Source organism: Oncorhynchus mykiss, chromosome 6 (genome assembly GCF_013265735.2).
Source record: "Oncorhynchus mykiss isolate Arlee chromosome 6, USDA_OmykA_1.1, whole genome shotgun sequence".
Taxonomy (NCBI): domain Eukaryota; kingdom Metazoa; phylum Chordata; class Actinopteri; order Salmoniformes; family Salmonidae; genus Oncorhynchus; species Oncorhynchus mykiss.
In genome coordinates, this window is record NC_048570.1 from 64,257,956 (window position 1) to 64,283,523 (window position 25,568).

The window sequence follows — 25,568 nt, forward strand, 5'->3', positions numbered from 1 at the left end:
ATATGCCAAGCTTATAGAGACATACTCCAAGATACTTGCAGCTGTAATTGCTGCAAAAGGTGGCTCCACAAAGTATCATTTTTCAGTTTGCGCAAAACTGAAAGCACGCACCACCGCATTTAACCATGGAAAGATGACCTGGAATATGGCCGAATACAAACAGTGTGGTTATTCCCTCCGCAAGGCAATCAAACAAGCAAAATGTAATTATATGCACAAAGTGGAGTTGCAATTCAACGGCTCAGACAAAAGACGTATGTGGCAGGGTCTACAGACAATCACTGACTACAAAAAAGAAAATCAGCCACGTCACAGTACACTGACGTATTGCTTCCAGACAAACATAACACCTTCTTTGCCCGCTTTGAGGATAATAGAGTGCCACCGATGCGGCCCGCTATCAAAGACTGTGGACTCTAAAATTCTCCATGGCCGACATGAGTAAGACATTTAAACGTGTTAACCCTCGCAAGGCTGCTGGCCCAGGCGGCATACCTAGCCACGTCCTCTGAGCATGCGCAGACAAGCTGGCTGGTGTGTTTACAGACATATTCAATCTCTCCCTATTCCAGTCTGATGTCTGCTGTCTGCTGTCTACAATGTCTACTCTGTATTTCAGATCAACTTGATGTTATTTTTTAACCTGTCTACGATATTGGTTCCCAATTGGGAATCAACCCTCCCACGTTCAGCTAAAACGGCGGCGCATGGAACGCAAAAATATTCTTAAAAATATTTAACCTCCACACATTAACAAGTCCAATAGCTCTAATGAAAGATAAACACCTTGTTCATCTAGCCAGCAAGTCAGATTTCTAAAATGTTTTACGGCGAAAACATAGCACATATATATGTAAAACCACCACCAGACACAGCTCATTTGAATAGCCAAAACATGCAATCAACAAACGCAGGATTAAAAAATAAATCGCTCACTAACCTTTTGAAAATCTTCATCAGATGACAGTAATATGACATGTTACACAGTACATTTTTATTTTTTTCAATAATATGCCATTTATATCCATAAATGTCCATTTACAGTGAGTTCACGTTCAGAAATTACTCAAAAATGCCCGCAGGAAATCTAGGTAGCGCGGCAAGATAACGTAAATAGACATCATAAACTTTGACTAAATATACATGTTCTACATATAGTTAGAAAGATACACTGCTTCTTTATGCAACCGCTTTGTTGGATTTACTTTTAACGTTACAGAAATCGCACACTATTCAATATGCTGAGACGGCGCTCAGTTCCAAGCTACATTTCTACGTAATGTTGGAGTCAACAGAAACACAGATTTAAGCATAAATATTCCCTTACCTTCGATGGTCTTCGTTCAGAATGTTCTGGAAGGCTTCATACTTACCCAATACATCGTTTGGTTTCAAGTCTTGCGTCTTTGTATTAGCTACTGCTAATAACATCAGCTGAAATGCACCCAAAACGTCCTCTGGTCCGGAAAAGTTGCGCATCAAAACTTCAAAATTACATATTATATGTCGACTAAACAGGTCAAACTAAGTGCAGAAGCAAGCTTTATGATGTTTTAGACACGCAAAACAAACTTCAATTCAATCGGCCATCGTCTGCCCTTCTCTTGAGTGCTGGAACAAAGGAATGGCTGGGACCAATTCGCGCCCCTACGCACAGCCTATTTTCTCGTGGCACGCACTAATTTCACTCCCATAGGGTCAATTCTCGCTGGATTTGAACGATTCAAAGCTCTACTGAAAGAGGACATCTAGCGGAAGAGATAGAAAGTCTCCCCAGAATAACTAACTGGTTGGGAAGGGTGGGGGCCATGACGTCAAAGTTGCTCCAACTTTCATGGCCACAAAAACTAGTTTGGAAGAATGCCTGCCCTGTGAGTTCTGCTATACTTACAGACATAATTCCAACGGTTTTAGAATCTTTAGAGTGTTTTCTATCCAATAATAATTTTTATTTGCATATATTAGCAATTTTTGACAGATTTTTTTTTCAGTTTACTAGGGGTACCCAATCTCTCCAAAGGGGGCATATGTCTGCCATATCCTTAACAGGTTTTAATGGACAAAAAATTAGATTTTCTTTCAAAACAAGGACATTTCTAAGTGACCCCAAACTTTTGAACGGTAGTGTACATATTCTTATTCCATCTCTTTACTTAGATTTGTGAGTATTAGGTAGTTATTGTGGAATTGTTAGATTACTTGTTGATATTGCTGCACTGTCAGAACTAGAAGCACAATAATTTTGCTACACTCGCAATAACGTCTTCTAAACATGTGTATGTGACCAATAAAATGTGATTTGATTTTGAGTGCCTGGGTGTATGGTGTGCGTACATGCGTGCGTGCGTTAGTCATTTCTCCATCCAGCCCCCCGAATGCTCCCCTCAATAGTTGTCATCAATCGGAGACAAGGCTGCCAGAGTTGGAGATGAGAGCTCCACACACTAAGAGGAGTCAAAACAACTGGACGACTGCAGAACCATGCAACATTGGGGAGGTCTGGTTACTCTCCATTCTACATAAAGCATGGACATGGAGTCCATTGGTTATTAATGCAGCCTTCTGAAATATTTCTAGAAACATGCTGCAGAACAGTGTACGATAAGTGAGTGAGGAGGTTGCATCGGTGTTTCCTTAGAGAAAGGTCGGCGTTGCATCACCTGGACTGGTAGTGGAGCAGCACGGGTTTAGAGAGAGGTGTTTTCATTGGCAGGCTGAGAACAGGCCAGGGTCAGGGAGAAAGGAGAGATGATAAAGAGATAACTTCATCAGAAAGAATGTAAGGAAGGCTCATCCAAGAGTGACTCACAGAAACCTCCAACACGCAGATGGCATGGTGAAGCCTCGTAGCTAGCTAGCTTCTACCTGCTAATTAGCTGCAGGCCCGGCTTCACACTTTTCCCCGGGCCAACACTGACTTTATTGAAAAGCTGAATACGCTTTTACGTGGAACAATACATCTCCATTCCATCCAATTTGGGTCAACAGCACGGCAACAATAGCCCCACTGTTTATGGACTGTACTGGCAATTTAAAGAGAAAGAAAGAGAAAAGATGGAGTGAGAGAGAAGAGACAGAAAAGGACTTTTCCTGTCTTTTCTCCGCCCACAGTACTGTATGTTGCTTATCTCTCTCTGTTAATTGCCCACTTTAAATACATTCCTACAGAATACACATACAGGCTAAGGGCAGAGGACTCCTTATCTGTAATGAGGGGAGAGAAACATACAATGTAGCAGGCTTAAGACAGCGAATCGGATGAATGCACACAAGGTTGCCTCACTATAAGTTGATGTGTTCATGTGTTTTAGACTGCTAGCTAGGCGACTTTACTCACCATAGAGCCAGGGTTGCCTGGTCCACTCTGTCATATCAGACCAGAGTTATTGATGTGCACTGGAGAAGAAGTCAATGTGCTGGTGTCCTTCCCACACACTCTAGCAAGCAGACATCACAACCACTTCTCCCTCCCCCTTCACCCCCTCTATTCTATTATAACTCCATGCCAACCGCTGCAACCTGTAATTACCAAGGGACACACATACACACACATGCCCACACATGCACACACACACACACACACACACACATTTCACACACAAAACATACACATACACACTGAACAAAACAAATCAGGAGGATTGTTGGGAGAAAAATGCCAAAAGGGAGCTATGTAATTAAGATGTTTTCTCTGTGAATGAGCATGTATATATCCTCAAACTATTTTAAGTCTGCAAGCGATTAATATGTATCAGGTCAGAGCATCCACATATTTCAACACGTAATTAAAGGAGTATGACTGGATCCATACACATTGACTAATGACTCCCACCAGGAGAGGTCTCCAGTAAAATACATACAAAGCAGGGGAGAAATAAACGGCCCACAGCGGAGCCCTGTGCCAGCACACCTGGGCATCACTAACGACTCATTCTCAAATTGGAAGACTAACGTTTTACATCCAGCAAATATTTGTTGAAATAAATGTTTTTTCTTGTTCCAAGTGTAAAACCTTGGATACAGAGAGAGACACAAAGAGAAATGGGAAAATGTTTCAATGGTGCTAACACAAACTGAAATAGACATCTGGTTCTGACTGGCTGTGATAATATCGGCTGCTGTCGTGGTAGTACTCACATTCACATGTGACTTTCCATATACTTCAATGCAGTTCATGGGTGATGTTTTGACAGTGCAATTAAAGTAATGCTGTTGTCAAGCAAGAATGCAACTCTTGGAATTCTCGGCGTAGCTCTTATTTCAAAACATATTTGCAATGTCACAGACAACATAAATGGCTACATTGAGTCCATCACGCATCATGAATCTCCAGTTTAATTTTAAACCCAGACACAATAAATTCACCCTCTGTAGGTTGGCATACAATTAAATAAATGTCGCTATAATTATTTGGAGTGATGCAGTCTATTTTGCCCCACTTTTTTGTATTATCAAAATTTCCTTGATGGCAAAGGTTATCTTGTTCTACAACATAATCCCTAATAACCTAGTTAAACCCCCTGGAGATGATACATTGAGTGCATATTGATATTTCTGACATGGCGCTGATGGCTTACACAACTTCTTTCACTGTGACACCTCACCTACACCGCCAACCTTTTTGAGTACGCATAAAGCAAGAGCACCCTTGTTGTTCTGATGCGGAGAGTCATTAATCTATCTCAATGTTCATTTGTTTGCGGTACCTCCTTTGGGAAAGGTTCCTGAGAACACATGAGAACATTTAGAAAGGCCCAAGTAGGTTGTTGATTGGCTGACAGGTCCTCTACCTCCCCAAGGAGTTGATTGGGGAAGAGTTGTCTAAAACTGGTAATGACACACCGTGCGGTATTGGAAATCAGCTGTTTGAGTGTTTCACCTGACATGTTAAAATTGGTCGTCATGAAGTTTCATTGTTCAAATGAGATCCTACCTACGTACAGTATGTGGTTATAGGACGTCATTTAATCCAGGCGCAGTGTGGGGTGTGAGTGGAGAGTGACAGGCTCCCTGTATAGTAGAAGTCAGTTATTGTGTGGAGGTGAGACAGGTATGTGGTGGCCAGATGGTGCCTCGCAGGGGACAGCAGGATGTCTCCTACTGATTTTGTTTGCAAATAGCCCTCTGTAAAATGTCCCGCTTCTCCCCTCCAGTTTAACCCTGTTTTATAGGGAGGGATAGTTTTAGGAACTGCCATGTCTGATAAAGGTGTTGCAGCTTCAAAGACATCCTACTGCTTGTAGGAGAGAGAGCGTGAAGGAGACGCGTTGTGACAGGTTTTGTCACCAGTTGAGAAGAACGCCCTACAGATTGTCACATAAAGAAATGGCGGAAAAAATGGAAGCAAATTGTTTAGTCATTTCAATATATCCATTTTCTACTTCACTATGGTGAGGAGTGCACCATCTAGCAAAGCACTGAATTCACCTATACAGAGTACCCATCATGCCCCATTTTCTGGTTTCATGACCTCTTGGACATCCTGTTATCGACAGTACACTTTGTTGAACGTTCAAATCTACCTATCAAATCTATCCACCAATAAGTCAATTGCTGTCCATGCAGGGATACTCATGTTCATAGGCTGGTAAAGAACTTTCTGAACTGAGGGAAAAGGCACCGGGGCATTGTAAACATAAGCGGATTTGCCTAGATGGAAACTCATATCTGATTAGTATGGGAACCATGCCTAGTAACATATCATTGATTGTAGGATGTTCCTGTAAGTGTTTCCGTGGAAATGACTACAGAGACCTTTACTTGAGTAAACACAACAAAGACAAACAAGATGGAATAGAAATGGATTCGCCACAGATATGTAGTAGTGCACAGTGAAACAAAAAATAAATTGCATAAATAGTATTTCTCTGGGCTTCAATATTTCTACTTCGGTATGGTCGAGCAGGCTACATTTGTTGGGTAATGATATATGGGGTTCACACAATAAAATAAAATAGGGCCGCACTCCCATTAAGATAAGTGTAGCGGGCCAAGGAAACCTGGAAATGCCAGTAGCATATTGATCGTGTGCCCTGTATTTAGAGTAAAGTGCATACTGCTTTTCTTTCTCCTGGGCATCGCTCCTAGAGCCCCCTGTGCCCACAGAACAATGAGAACACACACAGACCAGGGTCTCATTGAGGAATAGGGTTAGGGCAGCTCAATTTATGGATCAGATGTTTTCTTATGTTGACACTGTTGTACTGTAAACAGAAACGATCATGTAAAAATATTGCCCAATACCCACCACCACAGACACTCAAACACCTATTCGTGGACACGCACACAAACCACACAGGCACTCTCTCTCATCCAAATACTTCATTAAACTGAGCTGGTTTTGAGATAATCTTGACTGGGGGAATTGTCTGCTCACTGGGTTGTTGCTTTCAGTGAGACTTCCAATCTCTCTGTCAGCGAGGTTGGAAGATTTACCGCTGGATTGGGCTGAGCTTCTTCCTGTGGTGCAACGTCCTCTCTACCAACAACACCCAGCCCGATCCCTATGTCCCTACTCTCCCCCTCCCTAGTCCAACACACCCCAAACTATCACTGGCAGCCAGGCCTTTACTGTCCCTCCCACAGAAAGACAGTGTCTATGATGTGTCTGCCTGGTACAGTAGAAACTGCTCGGCAACCAAGTAATTAAAAGGGTCAGCTTGGCCTGACTGCTTCTCACAACACACTCATTTCCTAGGCTGCTCCCAGCGTGACCTGATGCCACACGAGCTGCCTGGTGCTTAATCCAAGCGCTATCTCTGGGAAGCAGACACAGTGAGAAGCCCAGTAGCGTGGCGCCTCCATCTATTTCAGGTCATTACAAGCGCTGGGGATCCTCAAAGATAGAACCAATGAAGGAGAACCTCCATAAATGTCCAGCATGCATTGCTACAGTACACAGCCATGCCTTGGTTGGTGGAACACACTCTGTGGTACTACTAAAAGCATGGTCTGTTCCTCCACAGAGTGTTTCAGTATTTACTCCGTACATCTCTGGTCCCTACAATCTCCCTCTATGTTTATACAGAAACATACCAATTAGTTACAGTATATACCAAATGGCAGGTGGGGGGAGTCAGTCGGCCAAAATAATGACCTGGATTGAGCTATTGAGAGCAGTGGAGTAAAAAGAGTGGTTAATGTGATGTATCAGCCCTCCAGGACTGCACTCTGGCTGCAGTCGGAATCCTAAACTTGGTTCTGTCCTGTCTTGATTGATGTCCATTATGCAGTGAGATTGTGATTCTGCTTTTGATTAGCGAGTTGTCAGGGAGTGTCGCCGGCTCTGCTCTCATCCTCATCGCGGCGTCCGTGTTGTTTGTGAATATGCACAGCCCCTTTAAGGCTTCCATAAAGATGAGTGTTTTGGAGGGAAAGATTAAAAAGTGTAATGAGGGAGGGAGGGAGGGATGCACGTGAACCTCCAGGCTTATAGTCCTCTCTCATGACAGGATAATTACAGCTTGCAGGGAGCATTTCAAAGACATCGTTTATCCCGCCGGTGCCAACACCGAGAAACATCATAGTCTCACCAATCAGGTTGACCCAAATCAGGCAGGTCTTTCTAACATGGCTGTTGTGACTTCTTCCTCCTCCCTTATCAAACCTCACACTTTGCAGGGTCAATTATGGAATGTTCCTGACTGAAAACTTTACCAGAGAAAAGGGAATATTTAGATTGAATAGACTGTGAGTAAGGTGCCCTTTAGGAGTAAAAAAAATGAAATACAGAACTATTTATGTTTCAGAAGCACAGCAGACCTACAATTTTCATTGGACAATAAAAAGCTATTTTTCAAGGGAATTCAGTAAACATGTCCTTTCAGATTGGAGCTAGGATGATGAATTAGTTTCAGTGGGATGTGATAAACAGTATCTCAGAGATACTCCAACAACAGGACGCTCTGCTATCCTTGTACTGAGGAGAGCTAAATTATTGTGGAAACAGGCATGGGGCACTGGGTGAGGAGGAGCTGGGAAGCTGCAGGAACTAAATACATTAAAACTATATTTGCAAACGTTTCACTTCAGAGTCAGCATGCTAGGCTATTTTGGTAATTGCTGAGGCTTTCTAATTGGCATGAACTGCTCCCCAACACTAGAAGTGCTGCACAACGACAGGCTGGGAATCCATTGAGACATGTTGAGAATAAAATGACATTGAGACGTTTTAATTGCGCTATTGAACACATTTCACATTTTCGCTCTGAAAAATAAAATCGATGCCAGACGCTTGATGTAACATAATTAATGAGTTAGCGCTGCAAACTTTTCGAAGTAAACTTGAAAAATGACAGGGGGAAATGCAGAGAGAGAGAGAGACACGGGAACAGATGGAGGGTCACATAAATATTGTGTAATGGTTTTACATCAGATAGTCTGCATCACAGAGGAAGGATTCACTAATACAGCATGTGTATCTATCTTATGAAAACTCAGAGATGGTTATTACATTTAATGTGTTTTGCATGTCTCGTTAAAATAATGCTGCATTGATTGCATAGCAGCAATTGTAGTACAGTAGTTGCAATAAAACTGGCACTTGAAGTAGTTGTAGTAATAGTAGTAGTAGTAGTAGTAGTAGTAGTAGATTATAGAAGTGGTAGGGTAGTGATAAATGAATAGAGGAATGATGACAGTGGTTAAAAGCATGGCAGTAGCTGGCAGCCACTATTCTTTTTTTTCCAGACTCCGACCTCTGTAAGTCATTCTACACTGCTACTACCAACAAATATACAAAATGGTCTGTAGCCATTAGGTTGGAATGATTCATATTGGTCTGTGAATTACAAAACTAATACATATAACCTATTTAGAATACATGTATGCAAAGTATTTTCAAGAGATGAGGGATTTCCTTTGTTTACTAGACAGACAGCTGGCTGGAATGTTTTCCTACATCAAAACCACCAATGCATACCGAAGCAAACGTACCACATTAAACATCCGTTTATACATCAATGGAGTGATAAGAGCATGCGGTAAATATCGGCCTCCTTGTCAACAGGCAATTCAAACACTCATTATCACATTTGCTGGTTTTGACCTCAACAGCTTGGTCATGTTGCTGCTTCAAATACAACGACCGGAACAACAAGACAAACTGCATAAAAGGAGCACAACTACGAGACAGGACATTACACACAGACAGGTAGTAGTAATAAATCTTCAACACCCCTGGTATATAATTGGCTACATTACCATTTTATGTAGCGGGGAACGTTAGGAAAGCAGGGGGGGGGGTTTAAATAAGCAATCTGCAGTAGCTACATCCATTTTTTGGCTTAGAAATCAATGATATATACACATTGATTCTTGAAGAATATAACTTATAAATGCCTCAGAAACTTAGTTCCTGTCGCACCCAGTTAAAACCCAAAATATAAGCTTGTTTTACTCAAATGTTTGTAAAAAATTGTAAATGTCAACAAACACTGCATAGATTCAAAACATGGTTAAAACTATAATTTTGATATCATGGCTGGTTGGTCCTTGCTTCCATAGTTATGTCTATAAATCCCTCAGCTGTTTACCAAAACAGAGGCGGGGTGTCCACTTTGTTCATTGTTTCCACTGAAGAATGGCCCTTTCATAGAGGACACTACAGAATCGAATTCAGAGATCACCACTGCACTATCTCAGACAGCTCTCTGCAGAACAGAGCAGAGCTAAGGCTTTAACAGAGAATCACAGCTTCAACCATCACTCCATGTCCAAATACTTCCCTCCTGGTTCCCCCTCCTCACTGTAAGGCTCTGTCACAGGCTGTGCTCCAAGTGCCCTTCTTCAGCCTGACCATCAATTACCCAGCAGGCCAATCATGGCAGATGGAGAGTTGGGGGTGGTAAACCTCAGCTGACATTCACACACAGCCTTTCTCACAAAGCCACCTTTGAGCACTCCAAAATGACGAGGCTCAGTTTTGAGTACTTGGCCCAATTATGATCATGTGCTTCGAGCCGAGCTGGGATTGTTTTGAGTCTGTCACAGTCACAAGCTGCCACAATTATGCCGGCACAGACAATGGATAAATAGAGAGTGTGGATGTATCTCCCGAAAAAGAAAGAAAACACCTCATCTATCTTCTCTGTAGTCATTATCAATCAAATTCAATCAAATTTATTTTTATAGCCCTTCTTACATCAGCTGATATCTCAAAGTGTTGTACAGCAACCCAGCCAAAACCCCCAAACAGCAAGCAATGCAGGTGTAGAAGCACGATGGCTAGGAAAAACTCCCTAGAAAGGCCAAAACCTAGGAAGAAACCTAGAGAGGAACAAGGCTATGGGGGGTGGCCAGTCCTCTTCTGGCTGTGTCCCGGGTGGAGATTATAACAGAACATGGCCAAGATGTTCAAATGTTCATAAATGACCAGCATGGTCAAATAATAATAATCACAGTAGTTGTTGAGGGTGCAACAGTTCAGCACCTCAGGAGTAAATGTCAGTTGGCTTTTCATAGCCGATCATTGAGAGTATCTCTACCGCTCCTGCTGTCTCTAGAGAGTTGAAAACAGCAGGTCTGGGACAGGTAGCACGTCCAGTGAACAGGTCAGGGTTCCATAGCCACAGGCAGAACAGTTGAAACTGGAGCAGCAGCAGCACGGCCAGGTGGACTGGGGACAGCAAGGAGTCATCATGTCAGGTAGTCCTGGGGCATGGTCCTATGGCTCAGGTCCTCAGAGAGAGAGAAAGATGGAAAGAGAGAAAGAGCGAATTAGAGAGAGCATACTTAAATTCACACAGGATACCGGATAAGACAGGAGAAATACTCCAGATATAACAGACTGACCCCCCGACACATAAACTACTGCAGCATAAATACTGGAGGCTGAGACAGGAGGGGTGAGGAGACACTGTGGCCCCATCCGATGATAACCCCGGACAGGGCCAAACAGGCAGGATATAACCCCACCCACTTTGCCAAAGCACAGCCCCCACATCACTAGAGGGATATCTTCAACCACCAACTTACCATCCTGAGACAAGGCCGAGTATAGCCCACAAAGATCTTCGCCACGGCACAACCCAAGGGGGGGCGCCAACCCGGACAGGAAGACCACGTCAGTGACTCAACCCACTCAAGTGACGCATCCCTCCTAGGGGTGGCATGGAAGAGCACCAGTAAGCCAGTTACTCAGCCCCTGTAATAGGGTTAGAGGCAGAGAATCCCAGTGGAGAGAGGGGAACCAGCCAGGCAGAGAAAGCAAGGGTGGTTCGTTGCTCCAGTGCCTTTCCGTTCACCTTCACACTCCTGGGCCAGACTACACTCAATAATCAGACCTACTGAAGAGATGAGTCTTCAATAAAGACTTAAAGGTTGAGACCGAGTCTGCGTCTCTCACATGGGTAGACAGACCATTCCATAAAAATGGAGCTCTATGGGAGAAAGTCCTGCCTCCAGCTGTTTGCTTAGAAATTATAGGGACAATTAGGAGGCCTGCTCTTGTGACCGTAGCGTACGTGTAGGTGTGTACGGCAGGACCAAATCGGAAAGATAGGTAGTAGCAAGCTCATGTAATGCTTTGTAGGTTAGCAGTAAAACCTTGATGTTGTTACTGAAACAGTAATAAGTGGACTGGATAGGTCACTGTAGCTACAACTGTATTGCAGTTGAGCTACAAAGGACCAAATAACAATTCCATAGAAAATGACGAGGGGTGGGTGGAAACCAGTGGCCTTGCACCCTGAGGTCCAACAATTGTGCCACAAGGTTTCCTGTTATATACTACTTGTCAGCATTTGTAAATATGAAGAGTGTTTAGCTCTATTCAAAAGAAAAAGTGCTCTTTTACAAGTCAGGTGTTAAGCCAAACAATGTTTCAAAGCCGATTCTGTGTCGTGGTCCAGCTGCAATCTGCTGTGACATCATGAGCTATGGAACCCAACAAAAGGATGTGATTTTACTCTAAAGCTTGTAATTACTGTTGCTGGTCCTCATTGTGCTCTCTCCATTCCAAACACAGTGTGTCCCTCACTAATGACTTGTTCCTGATGTGTTCATTCATCCTTTACGCTTAGGCAATCTGTTTACCCAATAATTCACTCTATAGCTCACTCATGCCACATTTTTCTTTCTTCCTGGAAGAAAGGACTGAGATTACTGATCACTGTTGCTGCATTGAGCCCATATGTTGTTCTTGCAAGTTCAAATCCCCGAGCTGACAAGGTACAAAATCTGTTGTTCTGCCACTGAACAGGCAGTTAACCCACTGTTCCTAGGCCGTCATTGAAAATAAGAATTTGTTCTTAACTGACTTGCCTAGTTAAATAAATAAAAAAAAATTAAAAAAATATGTGACCTAGACTGTTATCAAGCTAAATTAGCGTACATGCTGGAAGCTGATGACGGTGTAACAGTGCCTGGGAGAGAGGGCTCACGGTGGGTTAATCCTGGGGAGAATATCTCATGATAGGATGTAAGCTGGGCCACCAATGATGTTTAACAACTATAATCATAATTTGTAGCATTTAAATATCTTATCTTAGCAGATGTGTCAGTCAAAAAGGCTTTGGCTGGTAGTCAGTGTTTGCCATTCTTTTGTATTCAAATCCATTTTGTTTTTTACAAAAGGGATTTGTCTAACATATTATGACTGGAAATGATATGCCTCTGTTCTTTATTAATTGATATCCAATTAAGGCAGTTAAATTAGGTCAGCGTCAGGCGTTCAGGCGGACTGGTGAAATTATTCTGACAGACCATACTTTTCTAAACACATTGATTCAATTATATCCCTTTTTTTCCAGGATGAGTAATCAACTAAACAAAGCCATTCCATTCCCTCTGGGTGTGAGAATCATCCCGCATTAGTTTAAAGTCTGCAAATCATTCAACAGACAGGTTGGTTTACCCATTCAGCTCGCCGCTTAGTGCCCCCACAGAGGATCTGCTCCCACAGGGCTGACTGTCAATGGAGGAAAAACATAGCCCTGGTACTGAAGCTCCTGTGGCATGCAAAGCTGCTCAGCCAGGCCTGGCACACCCACACAGAAACCTATGCACGCCATACACAAACCTGACAATCTGTTTACCCAAAGCCCTATACAGATACACACGTCACATGCCTGCATTAGATATACTACAAAGAAACAGAATGATTGAAATCAGGAATATGAGGATGGGCTGTTCCAAGACTGGTTCAAATGCAGATGGTTGAATTCACTACCATGATATGGACTATGATAAGAACAGGACGCTTTGGGTTTGTAAATAATACAAATCGGTACGTTTTGGACAAATATTGCATGATGATACCCTCCATCGCTCCTCTGTTGTATGGTGTACTGTAGCCTCCCTATAGTCCCTGTGAGAACTTCAAAAATGTTTTCCTCCATCTGTGAACAGTTGTTGGTGGGCAATGCAAGGCTTTGTTCTTTTTCTATTTTCTAAATAGACACTACATACAGTGGGGCAAAAAAGTATTTAGTCAGCCACCAATTGTGCAAGTTCTCCCACTTAAAAAGATGAGAGAGGCCTGTAAAAAAAATCTAGAAAATCACATTGTAGGATTTTTTATGAATTTATTTGCAAATTATGGTGGAAAATAAGTATTTGGTCAATAACAAAAGTTTATCTCAATACTTTGTTATATACCCTTTGTTGGCAATGACAGAGGTCAAACGTTTTCTGTAAGTCTTCACAAGGTTTTCACACACTGTTGCTGGTATTTTGGCCCATTCCTCCATGCAGATCTCCTCTAGAGCAGTGATGTTTTGGGGCTGTTGCCGGGCAACACAGACTTTCAACTACCTCCAAAGATTTTCTATGGGGTTGAGATCTGGAGACTGGCTAGGCCACTCCAGGACCTTGAAATGCTTCTTACGAAGCCACTTCTTCGTTGCCCGGGCGGTGTGTTTGGGATCATTGTCATGCTGAAAGACCCAGCCACCTTTCATCTTCAATGCCCTTGCTGATGGTAGGCTTTGTTACTTTGATCCCAGCTCTCTGCAGGTCATTCACTAGGTCCCCCCGTGTGGTTCTGGGATTTTTGCTCACCGTTCTTGTGATCATTTTGACCCTACGGGGTGAGATCTTGCGTGGAGCCCCAGATCGAGGGAGATGATCAGTGGTCTTGTATGTCTTCCATTTCCTAATAATTGCTCCCACAGTTGATTTCTTCAAACCAAGCTTCTTACCTATTGCAGATTCAGTCTTCCCAGCCTGGTGCAGGTCTACAATTTTGTTTCTGGTGTCCTTTGACAGCTCTTTGGTCTTGGCAATAGTGGAGTTTGGAGTGTGACTGTTTGAGGTTGTGGACAGGTGTCTTTTATATTGATAACAAGTTCAAACAGGTGCCAATAATACAGGTAACGAGTGGAGGACAGAGGAGCCTCTTAAAGAAGAAGTTACAGGTCTGTGAGAGCCAGAAATCTTGCTTGTTTGTAGGTGACCAAATACTTATTTTCACCATAATTTGCAAATAAATTCATTAAAAATCCTACAATGTGATTTTCTGGATTTTTCTCATTTTGTCTGTCATAGTTGAAGTGTACTTATGATGAAAATTACAGGCTTCTCTCATCCTTTTAAGTGGGAGAACTTGCACAATTGGTGGCTGACTAAATACTTTTTTGCCCCACTGTATTTATGTAAGATTCTGTCCTGTCGTGATCTGTCAGAGATTATGAAGCTCTTTGATGCCAAATGGCTGTGTTTGCACTAGATATCACCTGAGCAATCAGTTAGCACATCAGCTGAATGATACTGGGTTTTTAATCAGGGTATTTGTGTAGTCAGGTCTTTGGGACTGTTAATTGCTCCTTTAAAGTCATTGTGCTGAAATAATTAATTAGGGTTTTAATCCCTCATGCAGACAGGGGATTGTTTTTCTGATACTGCTCATTTGATGTCACAATGAGCAGTTGAAAGCACAGAGGCAAATAGCAAATAGCAGATTTAGGTGGAAAAAAGATCAGCATATCTCAGCTCTTCAACAAAAATGTTGCTCCAATTCCATATGCACATGTTCTGAGAAACACTAGTATTAATTGTGGAATGGTTTAGAGAAATGTATCACTTACAAACTACATGAATGCTGAGCATTTTTCCATTTTACAATAGATTGCTTACGAGAGCGCGATGTGTTGATTAAGGTGCTCAAATGTCAAGTGTTTGAGGCTCGAATTTTATGTGCCATCAGCAAATCAACAAAATCAATGGTGTTGTGGGCTCAAGTGCTTTCTATTCATGAGACCATAAACACTCATACAGCATGGGTGGATGCTGATGAGGAGTATTGAGGTTGATTTTGCCAAGCCAGGTTGATAAACTACCCTGCTAGTTTGACTCCCTGTACAGTGGGTGAAAGTCAAGCTTCATTACGGCTTGATTTAGTGAAGTACATTTTCTTCATACTAGTAGAAGGTATCTTATATCGAATCGTGTAAAGAGTGAAAATGACTGCATAAAATAAATAATTCAAATACGGAACTATATTGTAGACCTGTGCTTTTAAAAAAAAAGGGAAATTACGTTATTTTTAAACTAATACAATTTCTCAGAGAAAGAGAATGATAATTCAAATGATAATTTTCTTTCTCAAAAAAGGTAGGGGTCAAAATTATTGGCACCCCTGTTTTTAATATCTTTGAATACCTCACCACACGAGGTTAACCGCATTGAGCCTTTAAAAGCAGGTTGGAGAACACATTGGGAGGGATCTTAGACCATTCCTCCATACAGAATCCTTCCAGATCTTTGATATCATTTTACTGCTCTGATGGACTGCCCTCTTCAGTTCAAACCACAGGTTTTCAATGGGGTTCAAGTCCGGAGACTGAGATGGCCATTGCAAAATGTTGATTTTGATTTTGCCAATTAAACATTTCTTTGTGGATTTCGATGTGTGTTTAAGGTTATTGTCTTACTAAAATATCTACTTGTGGCCAAATTTCAGCCTCCTGGTAGCCTCCTGGTACTGAGTAAAGTTCATGATGCTGTTAACAATGGCCCTAGAACCAGTGGAAGCAAATAGCCACATAACATCAAAGATCCACCACCGTATTTTCTATTTTACCTACTGTAAAATATGGTGTTAGATCAAATCAAAATCTAATCAAAGTTTATTGGTCGCGGACACAGTTTTTTTGTTGTTATCGCAGGTGCAGCGAAAGGATTATGTTTCTTGCTCAAACAATGCATCAATATCTAGCAATCAACAACAATACACACCTAATCACCATTAAGACATCAAAATTAGCATTATCAAAACGAGCAATGTCAGAGTCCGGAATATAAATAAATATGTACATGCATGTATATGAATGGTATGTATAGACAGTGTAGACAGTATATGAATCGAAAAGGTATGTACAGCAGTAGTTATATAGTATGAGCCATGACTAGAATACAGTATGAAGTGGTTAAAACAGTATTGAAGCATTATTAAAGTGACCATTGTTCAATGATTTTATGTACGTATGGCAGCAGCCTCTAAGGTGCAGGGTATAGTACCAGGTGGTAGCCAGCTAGTGACAGTGTCTTACATTTCAGGGCAGATCTTTGATGTTATGCTTCCACTGTTCCTAGGGCCGTTGTGAAGGTCAACGGCATCACGAAATTTACCCAGTATAGGACATTTTAGCAAATAACCTGGTTGTCTCTGCCAGGAGGCTGTATCTTGGCCACCAGTGGATATTCCAGCAAGACAATAACACCAAGCACACAACAAAATCCATAAATAATTGGTGAATTGGCCACAAAATCAACATTTTGCAATGGCCATCTGTCTCCGGACTTGAACCCCATTGAAAACCTATGGTTTGAATTGGCAGTCCTTAAGGGCAGACGAAGGATATCAAGGATCTGGAAGGATTCTGTATGGAGGAATGGTGTAGGATCCCTCCCACTGCATTCACAAACTCATAAAACATTTTAGAAAAAGGCTCAGTGCCGTTATCCTCGCAAGGTGAAGTATCGAAAGGTTGTCAATCATTTTCAACCCTACCTTTTTGAGATATGTTTTATTACTTACTAAACAAAATCTCTTTCTCTGAGCATTTCTAGTAAAATACTAGAAATTACAATACAATATAGCTCAGTATTTTAATTATTGATTTTAAACAAGTCATTTTTGCTCATCTTCATCAAGGGTTTCAATCATTTCAGACCCCACTGTATGTCTTCATAGTGGACGTTAAAACATCATATTATTGTAAAGTAGTGTTTAAAAACATGTCTATACTTTCAAATCATCTTCCCCCCCCTCGCGCCTCCCTCCTTGCTATCCCAGGTGGTGTGTGAAGTATTTGTCTTGATAATGGAAAGGATATTCATGTATAGTTAACAACATATTAAGTCAAAAACAATGTATAATGACGTAGACCATATCTTCTAAACATCTATTCTGCCCTCTCTCTACTCTTCTAGGTGGTGGGTCAGATCGACAAGCTGACGTCAGACTTTGACTTTGACCTGGAGCTGGATGACTGGACAGTGGCCACAGCGAGCAGCACGTCCAGCAGCGAGAGGGGCCTGGGAGAGGCCTTCAGGCTGGACTTCCTCAATCCTGACGTGCTCTCAGACAGCTGGGAGTTCTGCAGCTATCTGGAGGCCTCCGTCGCTGCAGCAAACGCCGCCCACAAAGCAGCGCCAACAGAGCAGCCCACGGATGCAGGGCTGGAGCCGGGGGCGGGGCGTGGGTGCATCCCTACCCAGACCCAGACCCCAACCCCACCCCCCACAACCGCCTCAGCCTACTCCCAAATGAATGGGGGGCTGCCAATCCCTAACGGACCTCTCATAGTCACCCCAGACTCGTCCAGTGCCAGCGAAGAGGCTTCCAGCTCCACACACAGCCACAAGACCTCTCGCACGTCCGGCACCAGAGAGAGAGTCCGCTTCAGTGACAAGATCCTATACCACGCCCTGTGCTGTGATGATGACGAGGAGGATGAAGAGGAGGGAGATGAGGAGAAGGGCGGCTGTGCGACCCCAGACACTGACGACAGTGAGCCCAGTCCTAGTCAAGCCGGCTCGCCCACACCACCGCTCTCCTCCTCAGAGCACTCCGTCCTCCATAACTGTCTGGACCCTTCTTATGTCTCGTTCCCAGTGAACGTGGCAGCGGGGACTCACACGCTGCCCAGAAAGGGTCTTCTCAATCTCGCAAGCTGCCGGAAAAAACTGCTACGGAACAGCAGCACACAGACTGTTTCAGATAAAAGCACCCAAACAGTACTGCCCTATATTCCAGCCAAACAGAAAACAAAGGACCACTGAGAAACAGTAACTTTACAACAACAGAACTAATGAAAAAGGACTGTGTACTATTTAATATTAAATACATAGATCATAGATTAATACACAAATAAATAAATAAATACATATTAATTACTAAATAAATACATGATATGGGAAATTACTCGACTACCTAAAGTCATTTTGAGGCTCAGGGAAATAAAGGATAAAGGCAGTTCCTTATGGCAGAGAGAAAAGGGATATTGACGGACCAAAAGGTTAGTGCCTGCTAATGTTAAGAAATGGACCGAAAGGATTCCCTATTTCTAACCATTTGCAACACTTATTGAGATTACTAAAGTAATCTTTTTTCTAGGAAGTTGAAATTGTTCTGAAATCGGAAAGTAAATGTGAAGAGGTCGTTTCCCTCCTCGTACACCAGTATAAATCACGAGAAAATATCATGCTTGTTCTTTAAGATGTGGTTAAAAAACACTGCACATTCTGTACACTGAGAATCTGTATAAACATTGTCTTTTTCATCTTCCAATTATTTCAAATGTCAAGGGGGTTCCTGGTGTAACAACAGGGAGTGTATCTAGATGCACAAGTCAAGCCTTCTTCTCTCTTTGATGTCATCATAAGTGAGTCAAGGCCCAGAAAAACACGGTTTGACCTGCCCTTGATTTTATTAATCAATTCAATAATTTATCTCTTGATCTGCTGCTGAAACTGTAGTTGTGGAAAGCAAGAAGAAAAACAGGTATTTTTGCGAGATTCTGTGCTCCAACTCCACATTGTGACATTTCCACTTGATCTGTCCGTTCCTCTCTGCAAGGGAGCAAGGTTGTTAGGGGTGAGGACTTGAATAGAAGTGCACAAAGTCAAGATGCAAAAGGTTATGTCTCTCCATTCTGAATCCCAGTAGGGATTTGGACTCAATAGAGCAGCATTTTATTCACAGGGATTATGCCAATAGCAGTGCTGATCAATAAGGCTGATTGAGAGAGTGCTGTGAGAGGTCTCTCTGCTGAGCAGGCAGACCCTGCTCCTGGGGGCCCACAACAAAAACTCACAGTTAGACCTCCATCTATTTCCTCTGCTATTAGTGGCAGACATGGACAGACGCAGCCTTCAAGAAAGAGATTGGCATTCAAGAAATGTGTGGCCGGATGTGAAAGAGTGGGTGCAGACAGAGAGAGATGGAGAGAGAGAGAAGGGGGGGAGGAGAGAGAGGAAGAAAGAGAGGTGGGAGAGTGAATGCATTGGAGAATGCAGGAGAGGGTAAAGGGCTGACCTCACAAAGAAAATGTGCTGCTAGATTGTTGTTAATCAACCCTCGGAACACAATCATTTCCCCTCTAATCACCAGGAGCTGACTCATGTCTCTGAGGATGGCCAGAGAGAACTCTTCTCCCAGATACAGATCTATTACTGTCCATAGGCCCCCAACTGCCCTGGGCCCCAGGTTATAGTGCAGAAGAGAACACACACATAATCAGGATTGGACTCTTTCAAGGACTATCCTTGACTACACATTCCATATATTTATCACATATTTTACATCTCATTATCTTATGTAAAGGGATTTTGTTAAAACACACATAATGAACACATCTATAATGTTTTCAAATCAAATAAAATTAAATGTTATACACACGGTTAGCAGATGTTATTGCGAGTATAGTGAAATGTTCATAGATATGAAAGTGCAGCAGATAATATCTAAAATTTCCACAAAAATAACTAATATCTAACAAATTCCACAACAAAGCAGTGACAGAGTGGCTAAGATGCAATAGATAGGATAGAATAGATAGTGTAGTTAGTATACAGTATACTGTATAGACACATGAGATCAGTAATGCGAGATATGTAAACATACTTAAAGTTGCATTATTAAAGTGACAGGTGTTCCATTTATTAAAGTGGCCAATGATATCAAGTCTGTAGGTAGGCAGCCGCCTCTCTGTGCTAGTGGTGACTGTTAACAATCTGATGGCCTTGAAATAGAAGCTGTTTTTCAATCTCTCTGTCCCAGCTTTGATGCAGTTCTACCGACCTCGCCTTCTGGATGGAAGCGGGGAGAACAGGTAGTGGCTCGGGTGGTTGTTGTCCTTGATTATCTTTTTTGCCTTCCTGTGACATCGGGTGTTGTAGGTGTCCTGGAGGGCAGGTAGTTTGGCCCGGGTGATGCGTTGTGCAGACTGCACCACCCTCTGGAGAGCCCTGCGGTTGTGGGCGGTGCTGTTGCCGTACCAGGCGGTGATGTAGCCCGACAGGATGCTCTCAATTGTGCACCTGTAAAGGTTAGTGAGGGTTTTTGGTGACAAGCCACATTTTTTCAGCCTCCTGGGGTTGAAGAGGTGCTGTTGCGCCTTCTTCACCACACTGTCTGTGTGCGTGGACCATTTCAGTTTGTCGGTGATATGTACATCAAGGAACTTGAAACTTTCCACCTTCTTCACTGCTGTCCCGTAGATGTTGATGAGGGGTGCTCCCTTTGCTGTTTCCTGAAGTCCACGATCATCTCTTTTGTTTTGCTGAGATTGGGTGAGGGGTTATTTTCCTGACACCACACTCCGAGGGCCCTCACCTCCTCCCTGTAGGCTATCTCGTCGTTGTTGGTAATCAAGCCTACCACTGTAGCGAAATCTGCAAACTTGATGATTGAGTTGGAGGCGTGCATGGCCATGCAGTCGTGGGGGAACAGGGAGTACAGGAGAGGACTGAGAATGCACCCTTGTGGGGCCCCAGTGTTTAGGATCAGAGAAGTGGAGATGTTGTTTCCTACCTTCACTACCTGGGGGCAGCCCGTCAGGAAGTCCAGGATCCAGTTGCACAGGGCGGTGTCGAGACCCAGGGTCTCAAGCTTAATGATGAGCTTGGAGGGTACTATGGTGTTGAATGCTGAGCTGTAGTCAATGAACAGCATTCTTACATAGGTATTCCACTTGTCCAGATGGGATAGGGCAGTGTTCAGTGTGATGGCGGTTGCATCGTCTGTGGACCTATTGGGTCGGTAAGCAAATTGGAGTGGGTCTAGGGTGACATGATCCTTGACTAGTCTCTCAAAGCACTTCATGATGACAGAAGTGAGTGCTACGGGGCGATAGTCATTTAGTTCAATTACCTTAGCTTTCTTGGGAACATGAACAATGGTAGCCATCTTGAAGAATATGGGGACAGCAGACTGGAATAGGGATTGATTGAATGTGTCTGTAAACACACCAGCCAGCTGGTCTGCGCATGCTCTGAGGATGTGGCTCGTGATTCCGTCTGGGCTGCAGGCCCTGTGAGGATTAAAAAGTTGAAATGTTTTACTCACATCGGCCACGGAGAAGGAGAGCCCACAGTCTTTGGTAGCGGGCCTTGTCAGTGGCACTGTACTTTCCACAAAGCGTGCAAAGAAGTTCTTTAATTTGTCTGGGAGCAAGAATCCGATGTCTGCGACTGGGCTGGTTTTCTTTTTGTTATCCGGGATTGTCTGTAGACCCTGCCACATACATCTCGTGTTTGAGCCGTTGAATTGCGAATCCACTTTGTCTCTATATTGATGCTTTGCTTGTTTGATTGAATAACTACACTGTTTGTATTCGGCCATGTTTCCAGTTGCCTTGCCATGATTAAATGCAGTGGTACGTGCTTTCAGTTTTGCGCGAATGCTGCCATCAATCCACGGTTTCTGGTTAGGGAAGGTTATAATAGTCACAGTGGGTTACAACATTTACTATTCACTCCCTTATAAACTCACTCACCAAGTCAGCATATACGTCAATGTTGTTGTCTGAGGCTACCCAGAACATATCCCAGTCCACGTGATTGAAGCAATCTTGGAGCGTGGAATCCGATTGGTCAGACCAGTGTTGGATAGACCTAAGCATGGGCGCTTCCTGTTTTAATCTCTGCCTATAGGAGGGAAGCAGGAAGATGGAGTCATGGTCAGATTTACCAAAAGGAGGGCGGGGAGGGCCTTGTATGCATCCTGGAAGTTAGAGTAGCAGTGGTCGAGTCTGTTAATCGCTCGCATACTGCAATTGATTTGCTGATAGAGTTTAGGTCGCCTTGTTCTCAGATTAGCTTTGTTAAAATCCCCAGCTACAATAAATGCAGCCTCAAAGAGATGTTCGTCCTGAGGCTGCATTTATTGTAGCTGGGGATTTCAACAAAGCTAATCTGAGAACAAGGTTTGCATAAAGTCCAGTGAAGTTCCTTGATGGCCGTCTTGGTTTCCACTTGCAGGGGGGATATACACGGCTGTGACGATAACCAAGGAGAGTTCTCTTGGGAGATAATATGGTTGGCTTTGATTGTGAGGAATTCCCATTGTATTGAAAATCCCGTTGGCTGTATGGCTAGCCATGTCTCCGTGAAAATGAGTATGCTACAATCCCGAATATCTCTTTGGAAAGCATCTCTTGCCCTAGTTTCGTCAACTTTGGAAACTAGGGACTGGACATTAGTGAATGATATACTCGGAAGCGGTGGGTGGTGTGCGCGCATCCAAAGCCTCACTAGAAGACCGCTACTGCACCTTCGCCTCCTCCAATGGCGTTGTTTTGTGTCGGCCTCTGGAATCAGTTCAAATGCCCCGGGAGGTGCAGACAAAGGTCGTATTCCTGGTCGTCGTGCTGGTTGTGCTGGCAAGTTGATGTTTCTCTGATATCCAATAGTTCTTCCCGGCTGTATGTAATAACACTTAAGGTTTTCTGGGCTATCAACGTAAGAAATAATACATAAAAAAACAAAATACTGCACAGTTTCCTAAGGACTTGAAGTGAAGTTGCCATCTGTATCGGCGCCATCTTGGTTTCCTACTAAAGAAAGGCAGATTATTGATCTGTAGGCTGGAGTAAAGGAAGCATAGCATGAGACAAAACCAAATATGTTGCTCTGTGAAGCATAGTGTCTTGACTGGTCCCCTGTGTAATGGGTCCTATGTATAGCTGGTGTAGAGAGTCAGGCGCAGGACAGCAGATATGAGTAATCAACGTACTTTTACTCAAAATGTCAAATATACAAAGTAACAAATACACGCACACCATGACAGACCGAAAATACAATAAACAATCACTCACAAAAAAACATGGGGGAACAGGGGGTAAAAAATGAACAAGTAATTGTGGGATTGAAATCAGGTGTGTGAAACAAAGACAAAACAAATGGAAAATGAAAAGTGGATCGGTGGTGGCTAAAAAGCTGGTGACGTCAACCGTCAACTTCGGCGGAAGTCGTGACACCCTGATATGAGAAACATGGTCATGCCTCTAGTCTCAGTGGTGTGCTGGTGAAGAAGAGAAAGTGGAATTTTAGTTTGCGACACCTAACAGACTGAGTAATGCAGAGTAATATTCAAAGATAAGGGAAACAATATCATGCTATTTTAAAATGGTTACCCATTATAATACACTCTTTGACAAAAAGTCAATTTAAATAATTATCTATTAATTCATTATATTGCATACAAGTGCCCTCCCTGTATTTGGTGAATCAGCTGAGAATACTTTGAGTGACTGCAAGGTAAGGTTAAAAATGAGCAATTGAATAACGCAATGTAAAAATATTTATCAGTTAGTCTGAGTCCAAGCTCACACACGTGCAGAGATTTTGGTTGTGGCTTTTGACTGAGAAAATGTCTTTACTCTAAACCCAATATCAGCTGATAAGCACTGCACTAAAGGAAGGTAATAACCACAGCATACAGTATAAACACAGCAGTTACTCTCAATGGAAACCTCTCCTTTAGGTCAGGATACATTTCAAACTCACATGGCAACGGGCATAGACATCTTGGTGATGAGTGAGAAAGGAAATTAGCCTCTTTAATGAAACGATCATTTCAAATGTGATGCTGAGACAAAATGGAGAGGATGGAATCATGTATAAATTATCGAAGCAGCAGGGACGCACTTGTCTTGTGGCACGCTTTCACATTCTCATTCCGTCTCGCTCTGTTAATCCAGGAAGTCTGTGTCTGTCTATGAGAACGATGCATTGAACAGAGATCAATGGACGACTCCCGCAGCATTGGCTGCCATTTCACTGCTAGACGGAACACCAACAGGTCATCACACTCATTAGCATAAACAAACAAAGCTGGAGCAGTACGCAGAAAAAGCATCAATCAGACCAAAACAAACTAAATCCTTATTGTGATGCCTATACAGCCCCAAGGCATTTAATTTATATGGAGGGAATTTGAACTTCCAGTCTTTTAATAATCATATCCATGATGAAATCACCCCTGGCTGTAAGTATATAGTCGTTTGGCACTGGAGCGGAATACATTATCATTGACGATGAATGCTAGATATTTGGACAAAACATTAGGAATGTTTCTCTTGCCAGTAGGCTCATTATTTATTTGTAATAGGGCATTTCATCGTCCCTTGTCCTCTGTAGGACAAACTGGAGAGGCATCCAAAGGTTAAAGAATGTAAGCACACGGATTCCAATGCTTAATGGACAAGCAGGTGAGGTTGTTTTGTGGTGGTGTTTAATGAATGTTAGGAGTTATAGCAATACTATGTGTGTGTGCGTGTGTGTGTGTGTGTGTGTGTGTGTGTGTGTGTGTGTGCGTGCGTGTGTGTGTGCGCGTGCGCGTGAGTCATAGCATTTGATTTGACGTCACCAGTAAATCAATCTTAGAGCCAGGCCGCACCCTGATCAATGCTCTAATCACTGCCCAGAGGGCACTGTTTCTGTTTCAATGATCACCACAAGCTCACAAATTAGCACTGTTACACTGATGTAAGACAAATGTACTCCATGTATCACTATGCAAATAGTTGACGTGACCATTTTACGACAATCTGAATAGGTTGTGATACTTCTGTGATTACTGTAGATCTTAAAAATACAAATTTAGTGGGTGCTTATATTTGTTTGATTTCACACGCAGAAGTGTGTATTGTACATGTGTGAATTGGAAAGTTGTTTTTTTCATATCCCAACTCACCCTGAGACACCCTCAAAATGTGGGGACAGCCATTATCAACAGTAACCCTGGAGCAATTAGGGTTAAGTATCTTGCTGAAGGGCATATCGACGGAGTTTTCACCTTGTCAGCTCGGAGATTCAAACTAGCGACCTTTTCGTTACTGGCCCAATGCTCTAACCGCTAGGCTACCTTGCCACCCTAGTAAAATTACACAAAAACACACGCACACACGCACGCACGCACACACTCACACACACACACACACACACACACACACACACACACACACACACACACACACACACACACACACACACACACACACACACACACACACACACACTTTCTCTCTCTCTAAAGATCCCTTGAAGAAAATGGATGACAGATCTGTGTTTTCTTTGCTGATTGGTAAGGGTCTATGAAGTGGAGAACTCAATACAGTCACACT

The 25,568-nt window shown here is 42.8% G+C and overlaps 1 protein-coding gene across 2 annotated transcripts in view; it reads left to right on the forward strand.

Annotated features, from left to right (window-relative positions):
* Positions 1-19,800, forward strand: part of insyn1 (inhibitory synaptic factor 1) — a 59,582-nt gene extending 39,782 nt beyond the window's left edge. For both annotated transcript variants that reach the window (XM_021607209.2, XM_021607210.2), the window contains exon 3: positions 17,371-19,800. In XM_021607209.2, coding sequence (XP_021462884.1) covers positions 17,371-18,222 — 852 coding nt within the window. In that variant the 3' untranslated portion in view covers positions 18,223-19,800. The remainder of the gene's footprint in view (positions 1-17,370) is intronic.
* Positions 19,801-25,568: the final 5,768 nt, after the last annotated feature.